This window comes from Pipistrellus kuhlii, unplaced genomic scaffold (genome assembly GCF_014108245.1).
Source record: "Pipistrellus kuhlii isolate mPipKuh1 unplaced genomic scaffold, mPipKuh1.p scaffold_m20_p_39, whole genome shotgun sequence".
Classification (NCBI taxonomy): Eukaryota; Metazoa; Chordata; class Mammalia; order Chiroptera; family Vespertilionidae; genus Pipistrellus; species Pipistrellus kuhlii.
Genome location: NW_023425539.1, coordinates 2,728,850 through 2,745,696, shown reverse-complemented (window position 1 = coordinate 2,745,696; position 16,847 = coordinate 2,728,850). Strand labels below are relative to the sequence as shown.

Sequence of the window (16,847 nt, the reverse complement as noted above, 5' to 3'; positions counted from 1 at the left end):
CGGTAAGCACAGTCAATGAGGAGCGAATCAGGGGCTGGGGGAGCACCAGGAGGGGACAGCCAACACTACCTTGGTTGGGGGGAGGGGTTAGGGGGACCAGGATGGGAAGGAATGGGTACAACTTCCTCTTTCCACTCCCCCTCCTCTCCCCTTCTCCCCCCTCCTCTCCATCCTTCCCTCCCCACCCGCTCACCGTGCTATCCAAGCCCAGCGTGATCAACATCAGGAAGAAGATGATGGCGAAGAAGGTGGACGCCGGCATGTTGGCGATGGCTTCTGCGTATGTGATGAAGAGGAGGCTGGGGCCTGAGACAGAGGCAGGGGGGAGTTCATAGTGTACTCAAGGCCCCATATTGGGTGTCTGGGGAGCTGCCCCGTCCCCGTCCTGGCCCGAACACCTGGAGAGGGCTGAGATCTCCAAGGCACTACATTTCTTTAAGGTCTTTTGGGGGGGGGGGGAATTTTTTAATAAAAATAATTCAAATGTTAGATACTGAAAAGCTCCAAAGAGCAGCAAAGCAAGTTCACGGGAACAGGGACCTGAGCAGAAGGAGGACCTACCTGCGTCTTTGGCCACCTCGGACACATCTTCCTTCCTCATCTCGGCCATGTAGCCGAGCACCGTGAAAATGACGAACCCCGACACGAAGCTCGTCATGCAGTTCACCAGGCTGGTCACCAGGGCGTCTCTGCAGCAGAAAACCCAAGGGGCTGAGACATCTCCAAGTCAGGAGTCTGAGGAGCATCTGTCTCGGGGTGCGGGGTGCGGGGTGCGGGGTGCAGCAAGGGTGAGCTCACAGGGACACCAAGCCCATCCTGATATCCCTCCCCGCCAGTGCCCGGCCTCTCAGACGGCGGGACCAGCCTGGAAGCACAAGCTGCCGTCATCCCCACGCGTGGCAGGAGGACAGCTGGCCGTGTGGTTATAAACACCGCCCCGATGGGAACCAGCACAGCTCAGGTTTCCAACAAGGCTTGCTCTGGAGCAGGGCCTGGGGTGAGGGGGGCGGGAAGGACACCTTGGCCTCCCGTTTGTGAGGCGCTCAGAGGTAGGCTTTTGTATCATGTGCCCCTGAGGTTACAAGACGGCCGCAGGGACACCCGACACTTTTAATGGAAGATCTCATCGTAGGACCTGCAGTGGGTGTCCCAGCGCAAGGCCACATCGCTCAGGTGTGTGTGAATCCCTTTTCTTTTTTTAAAAAATTAATTCTGTAATTATGAGCAGCATAATTCGATTGCTGCACCTCGCCGTCTGTGATAGAACATTAAATCATAATTGGGGCAATACTTTCTTTTACCAACATTTCTGGAATAAGATTTTACCATAAAAATTACGGTGTTTTGCCGTAGCTGGTTTGGCTCAGCGGTCTGCGGACTGAAAGGTCCCAGGTTCGATTCCGGTCAAGGGCATGTACATTGGTTGCAGGCACATCCCCAGTAGGGGGTGTGTAGGAGGCAGCTGGTCAATGTTTCTCTCTCATCGATGTTTCTAATTCTCTCTCACTCTCCCTTTCTCTCTGTAAAAAATCAATAAAATATATATATATTTTTAAAAATTACGGTGTTTTGTGTTGGCCAAAATAATTCAATCGGCCCTGCCTGGTGTGTGTCAGTGATTAGAGCATTGGTCTGTGTGCCAAAGGGTCAAGAGTTCAATTCCCGGTCAAGGGCATGTGTATGGGTTGCAGGGGCAAGTGTGGGAGGCGACAAATCACTTTCTCTCTCTCTCTCTCTCTCTCTCTCTCTCTCTCTCTCTCTCTCTCTCTCTTTCTCTCCCCTCCACCCCCACTCCACTCCCTTCCACTTCAAAAAAAAAAAGGAAAAAATATCCTTGGGTGAGGAGTAACAAAACACACACAAAAAGGGGGGAAATATTGCTCAATCATTATACTTTTTGTGTCTACATACATAAACAAATGACCACAGTATAATTGTGTTGTTAAATACAATAAGTCAAATATAAACATTTAGTGCCTGTTGCGATTTTTGCAAACCTGCTTTAGGATTTCTTAATTGATTTTTTTACATATACAGAGACTCCCAAAATGGACGTGGCTTGGGCCTCTCTCCGCCCCTGAGTGGCCCGGGTGAGGCTGTGGCTAAGGGTGAATGGACCAGGGACCTACGGCACCCTGAGGGTCAGAGTGTCTGAGGCCATTGGTTTAATCACCTTCCTCCAGATGGGCTGACTTACCTCCCCCCACTTTTAAGCTTTGCTTGGGGGCCCCGATACTCACTGGTAGCAGTTGTTGTTGAATTTGTTGTAGCTAGCAAACGCCAGTAAGACCCCGAAGCCAGGACCCAGAGAGAAGAAGATCTGAGCGGCAGCATCTACCCACACCTGGAACACATCAGGGGGCGGGTGAGGGCTGGGCCCTGGGCTGATGGTGGGGACGGGAGGGGGGTGCCCCCGTGGCTGTGTGCAGACACAAAGCATCAGCTCGCCAGCTTGTTTTGGGGATGGCCGCCTAGCCAGTGCCAACAGATGTGGTTTCCCTTCTGCATGTGGGCATAAGCCAAGCCAGTGACCTCCACTGGACGGTCCATGCTTGTATTTCTGACTGAAAGCATCCTCGCACACCTGCCACTGAGCCCCCATTGTAGTTGCTGCGGCTGTCCTGTTGGGAGTGTTAGCTGCCCTGAGTGAAGTGACAGAGGGCGCACACCGGTCTCCTCGTGGCCTTACCCCGGTCTCCAGGAGCTTCTGCCAGTTGGGCTTCAGGTAGAAGAGGACGCCTCTCCAGGCCCCAGGGAGGGTGGCGCCCCTCACCAGCAGGACCAGGAGGATGATGTAGGGGAAGGTGGCCGTCACCCACACCACCTATGAGGAGAGAAGACAGGCCAAACCCACGTGGACGTCGGTGTCTCTTACTCTTGAAAACCTTCAAGAAGGCAGACCCCCCTCTTTTCTTTTCTCTGGGGTTGTAGGAGGCCGAAGCAGACAGGTCATAGCCCCAGAGTCAGACAGGGACCTGCTCCATCGCCGGGTGGTGCTGCCTCTCTCCAAACCCACTCCCCATCTGCACGCGGGGCGGGAATCTAGCAGGAGACAGTCAAGGAGCCACTGAGCAAGGTCCACGGGGCTTTCCCACAAATTATGGCCACTAGTATTCATTGTGGCGCCACCAGTGAGTGAAAGACTTTTTTTTTTTTTAAAGCACGTCGCCGAAACCGGTTTGGCTCAATGGATAGAGTGTCGGCCTGCCCAAACAAGGGTTCCAGGTTCGATTCCGGTCAAGGGCATGTGCATTGGTTGCAGGCACATCCCCAGTGGGGAGGGTGCAGGAGGCAACTGATCGATGATTCTCTCTCATCGATGTTTCTAACTCTCTGTCCCTCTCCCTTAATCTCTGTGGAAATCAATAAAATATATTAAAAAAAAAAAAAAAAAAAAAAAGCATGTCATGGTTCTTGGAATTGGCCCATTTCTAGAACCTTCTAACATTTGGTGGAGAGAGACTGAGCATCATGGGACGTGTCTGGTGCAGGAGGAAACAGTGTCCCCCTGTCTGTGGCTGTCCGGCCCACGGAGTTCTGAGCTGGAGATCCCCTGGGCCCCGTGGCAGGCCCGGGCCAGCAGCGTTCTCCTTACCTTCCCAGAGGTTTTGACGCCTTTCCAGATGCTGAAGTAGATGATGGTGAAGATGAGCATGATGCAGAGGGCAAGCTGCCAGCTGACGCCCCCCAGGTCCTGCAGCCCCTTCGACCGATGGATCTGCAGGACATGGCGCCTGGGGTGAAAGAGAAAGGGAGGCTAGGAGAGGGTCTGAACACTGGCCTGGGCACAGCGGTCTGATACCCAGAGGAGGTGCCAAGAAGATATGGGCCTGGCCAGGGTGGCTCAGTGGTTGAGCATCGACCATGCACCAAGATGTTGCCCGTTTGATTCCAGCTTAGGGCATATCTCCAGCGGAGGGCATTCAGGAGGCAGCTGATTGATGCTGATATTTCTCTTTCATCAATGTTTCTACCTCTCCCTCTCCTTCCCTTTCTCTCTCAAATCTAGAAAATCAATTTAAAAATATATTTTTTAAAGTTAAAAGGTCTCACAAAGAGAGAGAGAGCGAGAGAAGACATGGACACTGCACTGCAAGCACCACGTGATCACTAAGCCTCAACAAGAGCTGGGATTGGCCCTGGCCATTGTTCAGTGGTTGGAGCACTGACCCACACACTGAAGGGTTGTGGGTTCAATTCCCAGTCAAGGACACGTACCTGGGTTGTAGGTTTGATTCCCAGCTTCAGGTAGGGTGCATGCAGGAGGCAACCAACCGATGTGTCTCTCTGACAACGATATTTCTCTCTCCCCTCTCCCTTCCATTCTCTCTAAAAAGCAGTGGGGGAAAAAATATCCTGGGCAAGGATTTACAGCAACAACTACAAAGAGCTGCGATTAGCCGAAACTGGTTTGGGTTCAGTGGATAGAGCGCCGGCCTGCGGACTGAAAGGTCCCAGTCAGGGGCATGTACCTTGGTTGTGGGCACATCCCCAGTAGGGGGCGTGCAGGAGGCAGCTGATTGATGTTTCTCTCTCATCGATGTTTCTAACTCTCTATCCCTCTCCCTTCCTCTCTGTAAAAAAAAAAAAAAAAATCAATAAAATGTGTATTTTTTAAAAAGCGGGGATTGGCTCTGCCCACCAGGAAGGAGAGATGAGCACATTCGGCCAACCCACCCTGGGAGACGCGCTCAGCCCAGAGGCAGCCTCCAAGGCTGTCCTTCCTGGTCTCCGCTGCCATGGCCGGAATCCCAGCATTAAAGAACACGCCCCACTCCAGGCACAGTGAACACAGGAAGCCAGGAGCCATGTGAATGGTCACGGAGCTGTCAAGGTAGAGTCCCCCAACGCCAGAGCCGGACGGAGGGAGGCCACCCCTGCCCCGGGCCTCCCTTCACGGAAGCCAGCCCCCGGGCGGTGTGCGGCCCGCCCCCCCGGACCACTCGCCCTCAGGGGGGGCGCTCACGTGTAAAACTCCTCCGCGGGGGACGTGGAGTGGGGCGTCCAGGTGACGTTGCCCTCGGAGAAGTAGTTGGTGCAGTTGCCCGTGTTCCAGGCGTTCTCGCAGCTGGTCCAGGGCAGCCGGTCGGTGAAGGAGGAGATGAGGTAGTAGAGCGCCCAGGCCATGATGGTGTTGTAGTAGGAGGCGATGTAGAAGGCGATGATGCAGATGGCGTAGCCGATCCCTGGGGCAGAGGGGGCGGGAGGCCAGGGTGAGAGGCTGGAGCGGGGCGTCGGAGGTGGGGGCGGGTGTGGGGGGCTGGCAGGAGGGGCGGCCACTCCGCTCATTCCCCAGAGCTGGGGAGGTGGGGGAAAGTCACACTGTGGTAAAGGACGTAGACGCATTCGCAAGGTTACATGTCCCGGATAACATGTATGTGCTATTAAAGCCTTAACATGTGTTCTCTCTCATTTACATTGTCATGTATTCTGTTTCCCTTTAACAACTTCATACCACTCAAGCAGTCAAAAGCTTAACTACTGCCAAAACCGGTTTGGCTCAGCGGATAGAGCATCGGCCTGCGGACTGAAAGGCCCCAGGTTCGATTCCGGGCAAGGGCATGTACCTTGGTTGAGGGCACATCCCCAGTAGGGGGTGTGGAAGAGGCAGCTGATTGATGATTCTCTCTCATTGATGTTTCTAACTCTCTATCCCTCTCTCTTCCTCTCTGTAAAACGTCAATAAAATATATTTAAAAAAGCTTAACTACTGTACTCCAGAGGTCCCCCGCTGCCTCCCTCTGCCCCCCGTCCTGTTCCCCCCCTCCTCCCCTCCTCCATCAGGAACTACTTCTACAGCTGCATGGACCATGGCCCTACAGCGCCACGAAGCCACCGCTTCCTGGGCTCCCCCGCCCCCCCCCCCCCCCCCCCAGCCTTCCCGTTACCTTTGAAAATGGGGCAGATTTTCCTCCAGATGGAAATGCACCCGTTCCGGTGGTACTGGCCCAGCGCCAGCTCCATGTAGAAGAGCGGGATGCCCCCGAAGACGGCCATGATGGTGTAGGGCAGGAGGAACGCTCCTGAGGCGGAGGGAAGGGCATTTTACACTCCGCCCTGCTCTGTGCCAGGATGGCCCCCTGGGCTGGACCCCAGCGGCCACGCCCAGAACCGCAGAGCCAGCGGGGGCTCCAGCGCCAGGAAGCCGCCTTATGCTGAGCAACCTCGCACCGCTCGCTCTCCGAGCATGTCCTCAGGCGAGCCACCCATCTGAGTCACTTAGAAACAGCCACCCACCCAGACCTCCCGGAGCAGAAGCTCCAGGTATGGGTGTAACAACAACAACGAAATCGGAAGCTCCACGGGTGAGTCTGACGTAACCTCTACATGAAGCAGCGCCTGGGACCCTTGGGACAGATCTCCTGTGACCACCTGTCAAAGAGCTGAGAGGACCTATGAGTCACTGAATTGGTTTCTTTGTTCATCAGTATCACCCCTGACTCCAGGCACTCCTTTATTGGCACTTAGCTATTTTCCACAATTCCACTGGATTTGGGGCCGGAATGCTCCCTCCGGAGCCGCTGTTGCAGGTGGGCCGGGGAAGGGCAGTCCGTCCTGGGCTGAGGGGCGGGGTGCTGCACTCTGGCTCCCGGGGCGAGGCAGAGTGTGGGAATGCCGGGCTAAGGACGCCCACTCACCGCCCAAGGACGGTCGGCTGGATTTTCCCAGACAGCCTTCCCGCGCATCGAGTGCTGTGAACCTAGAAACCTGAGGTTTCCACCTACCTGACAACCACTCTGGGGGAATCTGCACTGGAAGTCAGAACCCCATTGTGTTGTGTGGTAGCATTTGTCCGAAGGGTTTGCTTGTCTGGCTTCCCCGTAAGGAATGAGGTAGGAGAAACGGCACTAGTGGCTCAGCCCCTTAAGGCCAGTGGTCGGCAAACCCATTCGTCAACGGAGCCAAATAGCAATAGGACAATGATTGAAAGTTCTTTGGAGAGCCACATTTTTTAAACTTAAACTTCTTCTAACACCACTTTTTCAACATAGACTTGCCCAGGACGTGGTATTTTGTGGAAGAGCCACACTCAAGGGGCCAAAGAGCTGCATGTGGCTTGCGAGCCGCCGTTTGCCGACCACAGCCTTAAGTAATGCTCGGGCTAAGGGTGAGTCCTCCCAAGCTAGAGGTAAGGGATTCCAACCTCTGCTCTTCCCAGGCAGTGAGTGCTGGCCACCCCACTCCTCCTTCATCCTGTCCCCTCCCCCTATCATCTCCAACAAAAACTGCCTCTGCAGCTGCATGGACCATGGCCCTTAAAGCGGCAAAGACAGGCAGCTCTGGGTCAGGCCATGGACGCAAATGCACAACCTCCCAAGCCTCCTTTTAGCTGCCCTCCCAAATCTGTGGCCAGAGCTGCTGTCAAAATAAACACGGCCCGATATGACTCCCATCTTTCCTTCTTTTCCTGTTCTGAGAGCAGGTCCAGTGTGTCAGCACGGAGGCCCCACACCTACCCTCTCCTCTCTCTGGGGATCCCATACCCATGCCCACAGTCAGCTATTACTATTATTTTTTTCATAATCTATAAGTTAACTGCTCTGAAGGCACTGGGAGGAGGAGGAGGAAAAAGAACTAGTCTCTGGCCTCAAAAAACTTACCCTCTTGTCAGAATACAAGGCACATCCATGCATGGCTGGGGTTGGCATTAATGTCGTGCCTGGCCGGCTGCAGCTCTGGATCATGCCCAGGAGGTCACTTAAGACTCTTGATCTGAGCTGACCCCTTTCTCTGACCTCACACAGGCCCAAGGGCCCAGGAGGGCCTGCACCCTGGAGCTACCTCCCAATTTTTCCTCCCACAGATCTCCCCTCTCTGGACTCCTCGGAGGAGCGAAGGAGCTCGGCGCAGGGCTGCTGGTCTCCCTCACTTCTCACTGGGTGGAGGGTGGAGCTTGGATATGCAGGGATGAGAAAGGGCTCTTCGACACATGGAGCACTAGTAGCCCTGGCTGGTTTGGCTCAGGAGATAGTCTTGGCCTGTAGACTGAAGGGTCCCAGGTTCGATCCTGGTCAAGGGCACATGCCCTGGTTGCAGGTTCGATGCCCAGTGGGGGTGGGGGGGGAAGAGGTGTGTGTGCAGGAGGCAGCAGATCAGTGATTCTCTCTCATCACTGATGTTTCTATCTCTCTCTTCCTCTCTGAAATCAATAAAAATATATTTTTTAAAAACACACACACACAAATGGAGCACTAATGATGTTGAAATCTGCTGAGGTCACGCTAGGGAGATTTCGTCCAACTTCATAACCCGAGAGACTCAGACATGCAGAGCTAAAGAGTGCTGGCTTACTAGACAGTTATCTTTGAGATAAGCTTCTAAGTCTAAGCAATCAGATCAGTTAAACCAGACAGGAAAGATCGCTCGTGGCCCATGATACTGACCCCCTCCGTTCTGGTAACAAATGTAGGGAAAGCGCCAGACGTTGCCCAGGTCCACGGCGTAGCCAATGACCGACAGGAGGAAATCCATCTTCTTGCCCCAGGTCTCCCGTTCCCCCGAGGGAACCTCAGCCACTAGGGCGGCGGTGGCGGCCGGGATGGAGTGCTGGGTGTCCTCCTCCTCTGCACCGGGGCTGGGAACCGCTGAGTACCCGTTGGAGAGCTGGCCGGGCTCCACCTTGTCCCCAGCAGCCGGAACACCCTTCCGAAGAAGTCCGTTTTCCGGACAGTCTTCCCCATCCTTACACAGGGACAGCTCCTGCTGGGAATGTAAGGGCGCGGTCTCCATTCTGCCGACTAGCAGATGATGCTGACGCCCATCCGCGGAGGACTTGAAATGAATTCTTGGAGCGCGATCTGTGAGGGTCTTCGGAGCTTTCTATCAATGGGATTGAGGGCTCTGTTGGAGAGGCACACAGAGAAAGGAGAATAGAATTAGGCATTTTTACTTGGCTCTGGCATTAACTCATCATTTTCGTGTGTGCTTAATTAACCCCTTTTCCTTTCTCACCGAGCCCTCGAACCTCCACCCCTCTGACAATTGTCTGTCTGGTCTCTGTCTCTAGGAGTCTGTTTCTATTTTGTTTGTTAGTTTATTTTGTTCATTAGAGTCCACATATGGTATTTGTCTTTCTCTGACCGGCTTATTTCACAATACTCTCTGGGTCCATTCATGCTATTGCAAAAGGTAAGGTTTCCTTATTTCTCTATGGCTGAGTAGTATTCCATTGTGCAAATGTATCACAGCTTTTTCTATCCACTCATCTACTGATGGGCGCTTGGGCTGTTTCCAGACCTGGGCTAGTGTAAATAATGCTGCAATGAACTTAGCAGCGCATATATTCTTTCGAATCCATGTCTTGGGTTTCTCCTAATATATTCCAGAAGTGAAATAACTGTGCCATTTTTAAATTTATTCTAAATAAAGTTCCATTTTTAAATTTTGAGGTAACTTCATACAGTTTCCCACAGTGGTGGTACCAGTCTTCATTCCCAACAATGCACAAGGGTGTCCTTTTCTCCACACTTGTTATTTGTTGATTTGTTGGTGATAGTCATTCTGATAGGTGTGATGTGATGTCACTGTGATTTTAATTTGCATTTCTCTGATGACTAGTGACGGTAAGCATCTTTTCATATGTCTATTGGTCTATTGGCCATCTGTATTGTCTTCTTTGGAGAACTGTCTATTTAGGACCTTTGCCCATTTTTAATTTGGTTGTTTGGTGATTTTTTTTTTTTTTTTTTTTTTGGTGTTGAGTTTTTTAAGTTTTTTTTTTATAAATATATATAAATTTTGGATACTAACCTCTTATCATGTTGAATATGTTCTTCCATTCAAAGGGTATCTTTTCATTCTGTTTATGGTGTCTTCTGCTGTGCAAAAACTTTTCAGTTTGATATAGTCCCATTTATTTATTTTTCCTTTTATTTCCCTTGCCCAAGAAGATATATCAGAAAAATATTGCTATGAGAAATGTCTGAGATTTTACTGTCTATGTTTTTTCTATGATTTTTATGGTTTCAAGTCTAATATTTAAGTATTTAACCCATTTTTAAATTTATTCTTATATATAGTGTAAGAAGGTGGTCTAGTTTCATTTTTTTGCATGTATTTGTTCAATTTTCCCAACACAATTTATTGAATAGATTATCTTTACCCCATTGTATGTTTTTGTCTCTTTTGTCAAATATTAATTAACCATAAAGGCATGAATTTATTTCTGGGCTTTGTATTCTATTCATTGACCTCTATATCTATTTTTTATTAATATAGCCTTGTAGTATAGTTTGATATCAAGTAATATGATACCTCCAACTTTGTTATTCTTTCTCAAGGTTGCTGAGGCCATTTAATGTCTTTTGTGGTTCTGTATAAATTTTTGGAATACTTGTTCTACTTCTGTAAGATAGGCCATTGGTATTTGGTTGAGAATTGCATTGAATCTGCATATTAGACATCCTAATAATTTTAATTCTCCCTATCCATGAACACAGTATATGCTTCCACTTATTTGTAGCTTCTTCAATTTTTTTCTTCAGTGTCTTAGAATTTTCTGAGTATAGGTCTTTTGCATCTTTGGTTAAATTTATTCCTAGGCATTTTTTCAATGTCATTGTAAATGAGATTGTTTTCTTAATTTTCCTTTCTGATAATTATTGGTGTATAAAATGCAACTGATTTTTAGATATTTATTTTGTATTTTGATACTTTGCTGGATTTATTTACAAGCTTTAATCGTTTGTTTTTTTGGGGGGTGTGTGTGAAATCTTTAGGGTTCTCTAAATACAGTATCATGTCATCTGCAAATAATGACAGTTTTACTTCTTCCTTTCCAATTTGGTTCTTCTTGTCTGATTGCTGTGGCTAGGATTTCCAGTACTATGTTGAAGAAGAGTGGTGAAAGTGGACATCCCTGTCATGTTCCTAATCTTAAAGGAAATACTTTTAGCTTTTGCCTCCTGAGTATGACGTTGGCTATGGGTTTGTTATACATTAAGTATGTTTCCTCTATTCCCACTTTGCTGAGAGTTTTTAATCATAAATGGGTGCTGCATTTTATCACATGTTTCTTCTGCATCTATTGATATGATCATGTGATTTTTAAAAAATATATTTTATTGATTTTCCACAGAGAGGAAAGGAGAGGGATAGAGAGCCAGAAACGTCAATGAGAGAGAAACATTGACCAGCTGCCTCCTGCACATCCCGCAACAGGGATGTGCCCGCAAACAATGTACATGTCCTTGACCGGAATCGAACCTGGGACTTCTCAGTCCACAGACCGATGCTCTATCTACTGAGCCAAACTGGTTTCGGCAATCATGTGATTTTTTTTATCCTTTATTTTGTTTATGTGGTGTATCACATTTATTGATTTGCAGATTTTGTACCAACCTTGCATTCCTGGACTAAATCCCTCTTGGGCATGGTATATGAACTTATTAATATATTGCTGGATTCAATTCACTAATATTTTGTTGAAGATTTTAGCATCTATATTCATCAGGGATATTAACCTATAATTTTCTTTTTGTAGCATCATCTCTGGTTTGGAATTAAGCTCTTGTAAAATGAGCTTGGGAGTCTTCCCTCCTCTTGAATTTTTTTGATAGTCTGAGAAGGATAGGTGTTAGTTCTTTGAATGTTTGGTAAAATTCACCTGTGAAGCCATCTGATCTAGGACTATTGTTTGATGTGAGGTGTTTTTTTTTTGTTTTGTTTTTTAATTACTGCTTCCATTTCACTAGTTGCAATCTGCTTATTCAGATTCACAGTTTATGTCTATCTCTACTGGGATTGGGTGTATGCAGGAAGGACCAAGCTGTGCTTTTGTCAGCATTGGGCCCAGGGACAGATCAGCAAAAGGCCTCAAGGCATTCTGAGATCCGCCTGCCAGCTGCCTGTTAGGCTCAGTCACTAAAAGAGCCTCTGGCGATGTTCGAGTGCATGAAATAGGTTCTCAGTGAGTCACCAGGTAGGGGCCAGTGGTGTTCACCAGATGGATACAGGTTCAAACTCGGTGCCAGTCTGAGTCTGAGGTCACTCAAGTCTAGCTGCCACCCGCTGAGTGCTTGCACACCTTTGTTGTGGGGCAGGGTCTTAGGGTGTCATCACGGTGAGGCCTCCAGAGTTTATGAGGCCCCAAAAGACCCAGATGTGGCCGTGTGAAGGAAGGGCTCTGCACCACTCGGGCATGCGGGTAAAATGGCCCACATCCTGGAGCCACACAACTCAGTCTGGCTCAGACTCTTCCAAGGGCCAGAGCTCAGCAGGGTAGAACTACTGGGAATCAGCAGGATGGAGCTGGTGTATCTCCCATAGGGGGATGTACCAGTCAGGCTTGGGAGAAGGTGAAAAGTGGGAAAATTGGCCCCTGCCCAGAACCATACAACCGAATCTGTCCTGGATTCTTCTCAGAACTCCTAGGGAGCCTGAGTTTGGCAGGATGGGGCCATCAGAAGTTGGGAAGGGTGGGCCTGGGGGGCCTGGAGAGTGGGCCTATATGACCTCCTGTGAGGGGGAGGCACCAATCAGTTTCATGGGAAAGTGGGGGGAATGGCTCCTACACCAAAGCCATGCAACTCAGTCACTGACACCCCCCGAGTCTGCCTAGACCTCTACACCCTGGCCCAGGGAGCTGACTCCTCAGGAGGGTGCAAGCTCAGCAGTGTGGGGCTACAGGGAGTCCAGAGGGTGGGGCTATTGCATTTCCCCAAGCTGATGCCATATGGAGGAGAGTGTTCCACAGAAGAAAGATGGTGTCTGTGGTGTGGGAGAGGACTCAGCACAGGGATCCTGGCAGCTGCCCCTTTAGCTCTCTCTCCCGGGAGCCACAAGCCCCAGTTGCTTATCACATGACTATAGCCTGCCCCACCCTCACTCTACTAGAGTTCAGGGTGAGTGGCTGTGAATGATATTTTATGTGTTGACCCATTAAGAGGGCACCTGTGTCTCTGACAGATTACTATTCCTGGCAGACAAAATTCCCTCTGATTTTCACAGCCAGATGTTATGTGGGTACCTCTGCCCAGTTCTTGTGCTCTGGGTTGGGGAGCCTGGCTTGGGATTGAGACCCCGTACTTGCCAGGAGCTACCTTCCTTTGCAGCTGAGATATCCATCTGGAACTTCAGCTGCTGCCCATGGGAGTAGAGCCAGCCATTTTTGCATCTCTGCCCTTCCTACCAAACTAGATGTGACTTCTTCTATAAACCCTTGGTTATAAGTCTTCTATTCAGCTCGTCTTTGGTTGGTTATTCAGGCTGATTGTTCTATGTTTTAGTTGTAATTCCAGTTTGGTCCTGGGAGGAGGTGAGTGTAATGTTCACCTACTCTGCTGCCATCTTGGATGCACTCATCATTCATCTTAAACTACACTAGTTAGCAGGATTACAAATGCATCTATTAACATGTAAGATATCCTATTTTCTAATTTAAAAAATGCCATATGTGGGTGACGGACCATACACGGTATCTACCCCTCCTATCAGTCTCAGCGTGCTTTCTTCTTTACTTCTCTAGTTGCAGGACTTCCGTTCAGCCAGATTTCAGGCGGTTCTGAATGATGGTTGTTGTCTATTTTAGTTGTAACTTTGATGTGATTGTGGGAGGCAGAGAGTACTGCATTTACCTACGCTGCCATCTTGGTTCTCTGATCTCCTTAAGTTTTTTGTTTTGTTTTGTTCTGTTTTGTTTTTTTAGAGAGTGATATGTCAATATAATTATTTTATTTTTTTAAATATATTTAAATATATAGCTAAATTCAATCTGAACTTGGCAGTCCCAGGCTGTGTTGTTTGAAGAAGGCCTCTGCACTCCTCGTTGGCCTATATCAATAACACTCTTTCCACATTAAACACTGAGACCTGGAAGAACAGATGGCAGGGATAAAGAGCTTACGAAGTGCCGCCAGATGGCACTCAGTGACAGAGCCTGCCCCCAACGAAGGCCACCCCCTTGCCTGATCTTTCTTTCTCTACCTTCACAATTTTACTCAAAATTTTCTTCTTCCTATCCTTAGTACCATGGCTTTCCCATAATTTAAATTGAAGTTCAAAGAGCAAGCATCTCTGGCATGTCCACCAGGGTCGACGGAAGGGGAGCATTATCCACTTCTGAGGATACAGTACGGGGAAGTAGTATAGCCACGCTAGTAACTCCTCGCCTTCCTGCCACAGGCATCAAGGGATTTGTTCTAGATTCCATTGACTTTCTCCCTCAGGGCACTCTGCAGGGAAGCTGGGAAATGTGTGTGCCGGTGAACTTTGGGGGCGCAATGTGTGTTTATTAAGGTCCTCAGGGGCTCAGCCCTCAAGGCATCTGATCGTGATTTCTTGGCAACTGTCATGAGCAGCTCCTACAAGAATACACACTCTTCTCTATTTTTGTCCTGAGCATATCCCCAGCACTTCATAAAAAATTATCAGCAGGCTGAAAGGACCCAAGTTGTAAGGAAACCTAGTAAGAGCATCCCCCAGCTGAAGCATGGCCTCAGATCGTCTCTCCCCAGAGGTTGGCCTCTGTCCGCCCAGCTCTGCTTTCTGGGGTTTTCCTCTTGTGCTCCCACCCCTGATCACAGAATATGTGGTGTAAACACGTAAATTACAGCCACCTGAAGCCACCAAACTTGTAGAGACACACATCTCTTCTCCATCTCACTCCTAGGCCTCTCCCAGTGAGACGAAAACCCCTCCCCACTAATAATCAGGTCGGCCAGGAGTAGGTGGCCTGGCTCGGGCCCCCTTCTCCTGCAAGATGCTGCATCCCCACTCCTTTCCCACGGTCCTGATTCTGCAGAGCACGGACCACCTTTTTTTACAGCTTTTTCTACGGAGATCAGCAGATAACAATGATTGAGAGCAAGCTGGCAGGCCCAGGAATATAGAAGTAAGAGTTGTTAAGGTTGGCTTCCAAGAATGCTCTCTTGAAAGCTTTCTTTTTTTTTTTTAAAGATATTTTTATCCTGCTGGGTAGAGAGATTGCAAAGGAGGTCAATGTTACAGCTGTGACCTCCTCCAGGCAAGCTTCGAGTTTCTCCGTGGCCACAAAAAGCCCCAGGAGTCTTCCTTTGCACCTGGAATGTATGCCGTTGACCCTGGCTGAGCAGGGACAGACCACGGGTGGGGTCCTGTAACTCAGCTTCTTGGTGGGACAGCAGCTTGATCTGCAGGAGCTTCGTCCCCACACACCCTCGTGCAATGGTGCAACTGAGTCTCTGACAGTTGACTTCCTGTTCACATTCCTTCCTCCCAGCCCTGGGAGGGGGCTCATTTATCCTACCACTTCCCTCGTAAGAAGGATTGTTGCTATTTAAACTTCTGATCGGATCTCCATTCTTCTTTCCTCAAACCCTGTATCCGTAGCCAGGGGAACCGGTATCTGAACAAGCATGTGATTACAGTCATGGTGATTAGTCATGGAACCTCCTGGCTCTTTGGAAATGCCTGTCCCCTGTTCCTACATGTCTGTTGGACGCACATCAGAACATTCTAAAGCAGAAACGCTATAGAAATGTTGGACCTCGATTTCACATGTCGGGGTCAAAGTGAGTTCATGTCTCAGGACGATCAGTTTCCATTTCAAAAACAAAACAAAACCACCATGAATTAATGGGCTTACCATGGAGATAGATTAAGCACAGGTCATACAGCCAAGTGGCAATTTGCATTCTCTATTCAGAGGGAGTCGAAAGGTCCCAAGACACCTACCAAGGTTGATAGGGATGACGGAGCTCAGGCACCAATGAGCATGGTAAACACCCAGCCTGGCCCTCTGCCACAGATCAACAACCCTAATTCGTCAGTGATGCGAGGTGTGCCTGCTCTGGGCTGGGATCTTGGAGATGGGGCAGGCACAGTCCTGCCTGCAATGGTGCTCACGGTAAAGGCCAAATCTGGCTGGTGGGAAAAAGAACAGGATGCTCGAGGAGGGAGAGGCTGGTGCTGCTTTTAGTGCTAATGGACCTCCCACTGTAGCCGTGATGCGGCGCGTTCAAGTACCTCACATTTCTGGCTTCCAATTGCCCTCAGACTTTACAAGAATGCCTTTTGTTGCTATTGCACAGCTTCTGTCACAGGGCCCTGAAAAAAAAGTTTTTAATCCTCATTCAAGGATATGTTTACACAATGATATTAGAGAAAGAGGAAGGGAGAGAGAGAGACATCAATCAGTTGCCTCCCATACGTGCACTGACCAAGGATCGAACCCAAAACCTGGGTATGTGCCCTGACCAGGAACCGAACCCGTGACCCTTCAGTGCACTGGCCAAGGCTCCATCCAACTGAGCAAGCCACCTGGCCAGGGTGACGTCTGCTGCTTTATTTAATTTTTCACAAGACAAGACCAAAAATCAAAACCTCGGAACTTAAACTTTTCAACCTGAAAGAATCAACTAATAGCACCAATTCTAAAGTAGCTTCAATAAAGCAAATGCTATTCTTATGAGTGCAGATGGATTATGCCGAAACAAGGTAAAATGTGAATATCTGATCCTGATCTGAGTTCTTTGAGGTGTGAGCCACAGGGACTCCTGGCTCGCCTTTCAAACATCAAGGAAGAGACTTGATGTGAATGGAGAGAGGAGAGAAGAGCTGCTTGCTGTTTGGGTGTAAGGGGTAGAGAGGAATTCCACAGTCAAGGCCATCTCCTTATCCAAAGAATTCCTGAGACCGATAGTTCAAATTTTTGGAGAGGAATTAAAGTCCCCAGGGCCACCTGGGGGAGAAGGGCCTCGGTCCAGAACTTTCTCTTCCTGGAAGAAGACAACGTTGAGCTCCTCTCCTCTCAGAGTAAAACCTAGAGGATTAGCCGTTGGTGGTGGGGTTGCAACCACTCCAGGGGCCAAAAGTACAAGGGATCATTCATTGTGTCTTCAATGAAAAGAAATGGGTTGGGCTTAGGTAGG

The 16,847-nt window shown here is 49.3% G+C and overlaps 1 protein-coding gene across 4 annotated transcripts in view; it reads right to left on the bottom strand.

Annotated features, from left to right (window-relative positions):
- Positions 1–16,847, bottom strand: part of SLC6A4 (solute carrier family 6 member 4) — a 36,629-nt gene that overhangs the window by 11,624 nt on the left and 8,158 nt on the right. For 2 of the 4 annotated variants that reach the window (XR_006739632.1, XM_036408445.2), the window contains exons 2-9: positions 8,385–8,841; positions 5,889–6,023; positions 4,967–5,186; positions 3,596–3,734; positions 2,690–2,824; positions 2,241–2,344; positions 562–689; positions 194–306 (exon numbers count right to left, since the gene is read on the bottom strand). Coding sequence is in view for 3 of the 4 variants with exons in the window: in XM_036408445.2 (XP_036264338.1) it covers positions 194–306; positions 562–689; positions 2,241–2,344; positions 2,690–2,824; positions 3,596–3,734; positions 4,967–5,186; positions 5,889–6,023; positions 8,385–8,730 (1,320 nt within the window). In the remaining variant the exon portion in view is untranslated. The remainder of the gene's footprint in view (positions 1–193; positions 307–561; positions 690–2,240; positions 2,345–2,689; positions 2,825–3,595; positions 3,735–4,966; positions 5,187–5,888; positions 6,024–8,384; positions 8,842–16,847) is intronic. The other 2 variants (XM_036408447.2, XM_036408450.2) reach the window with 2 other exon arrangements.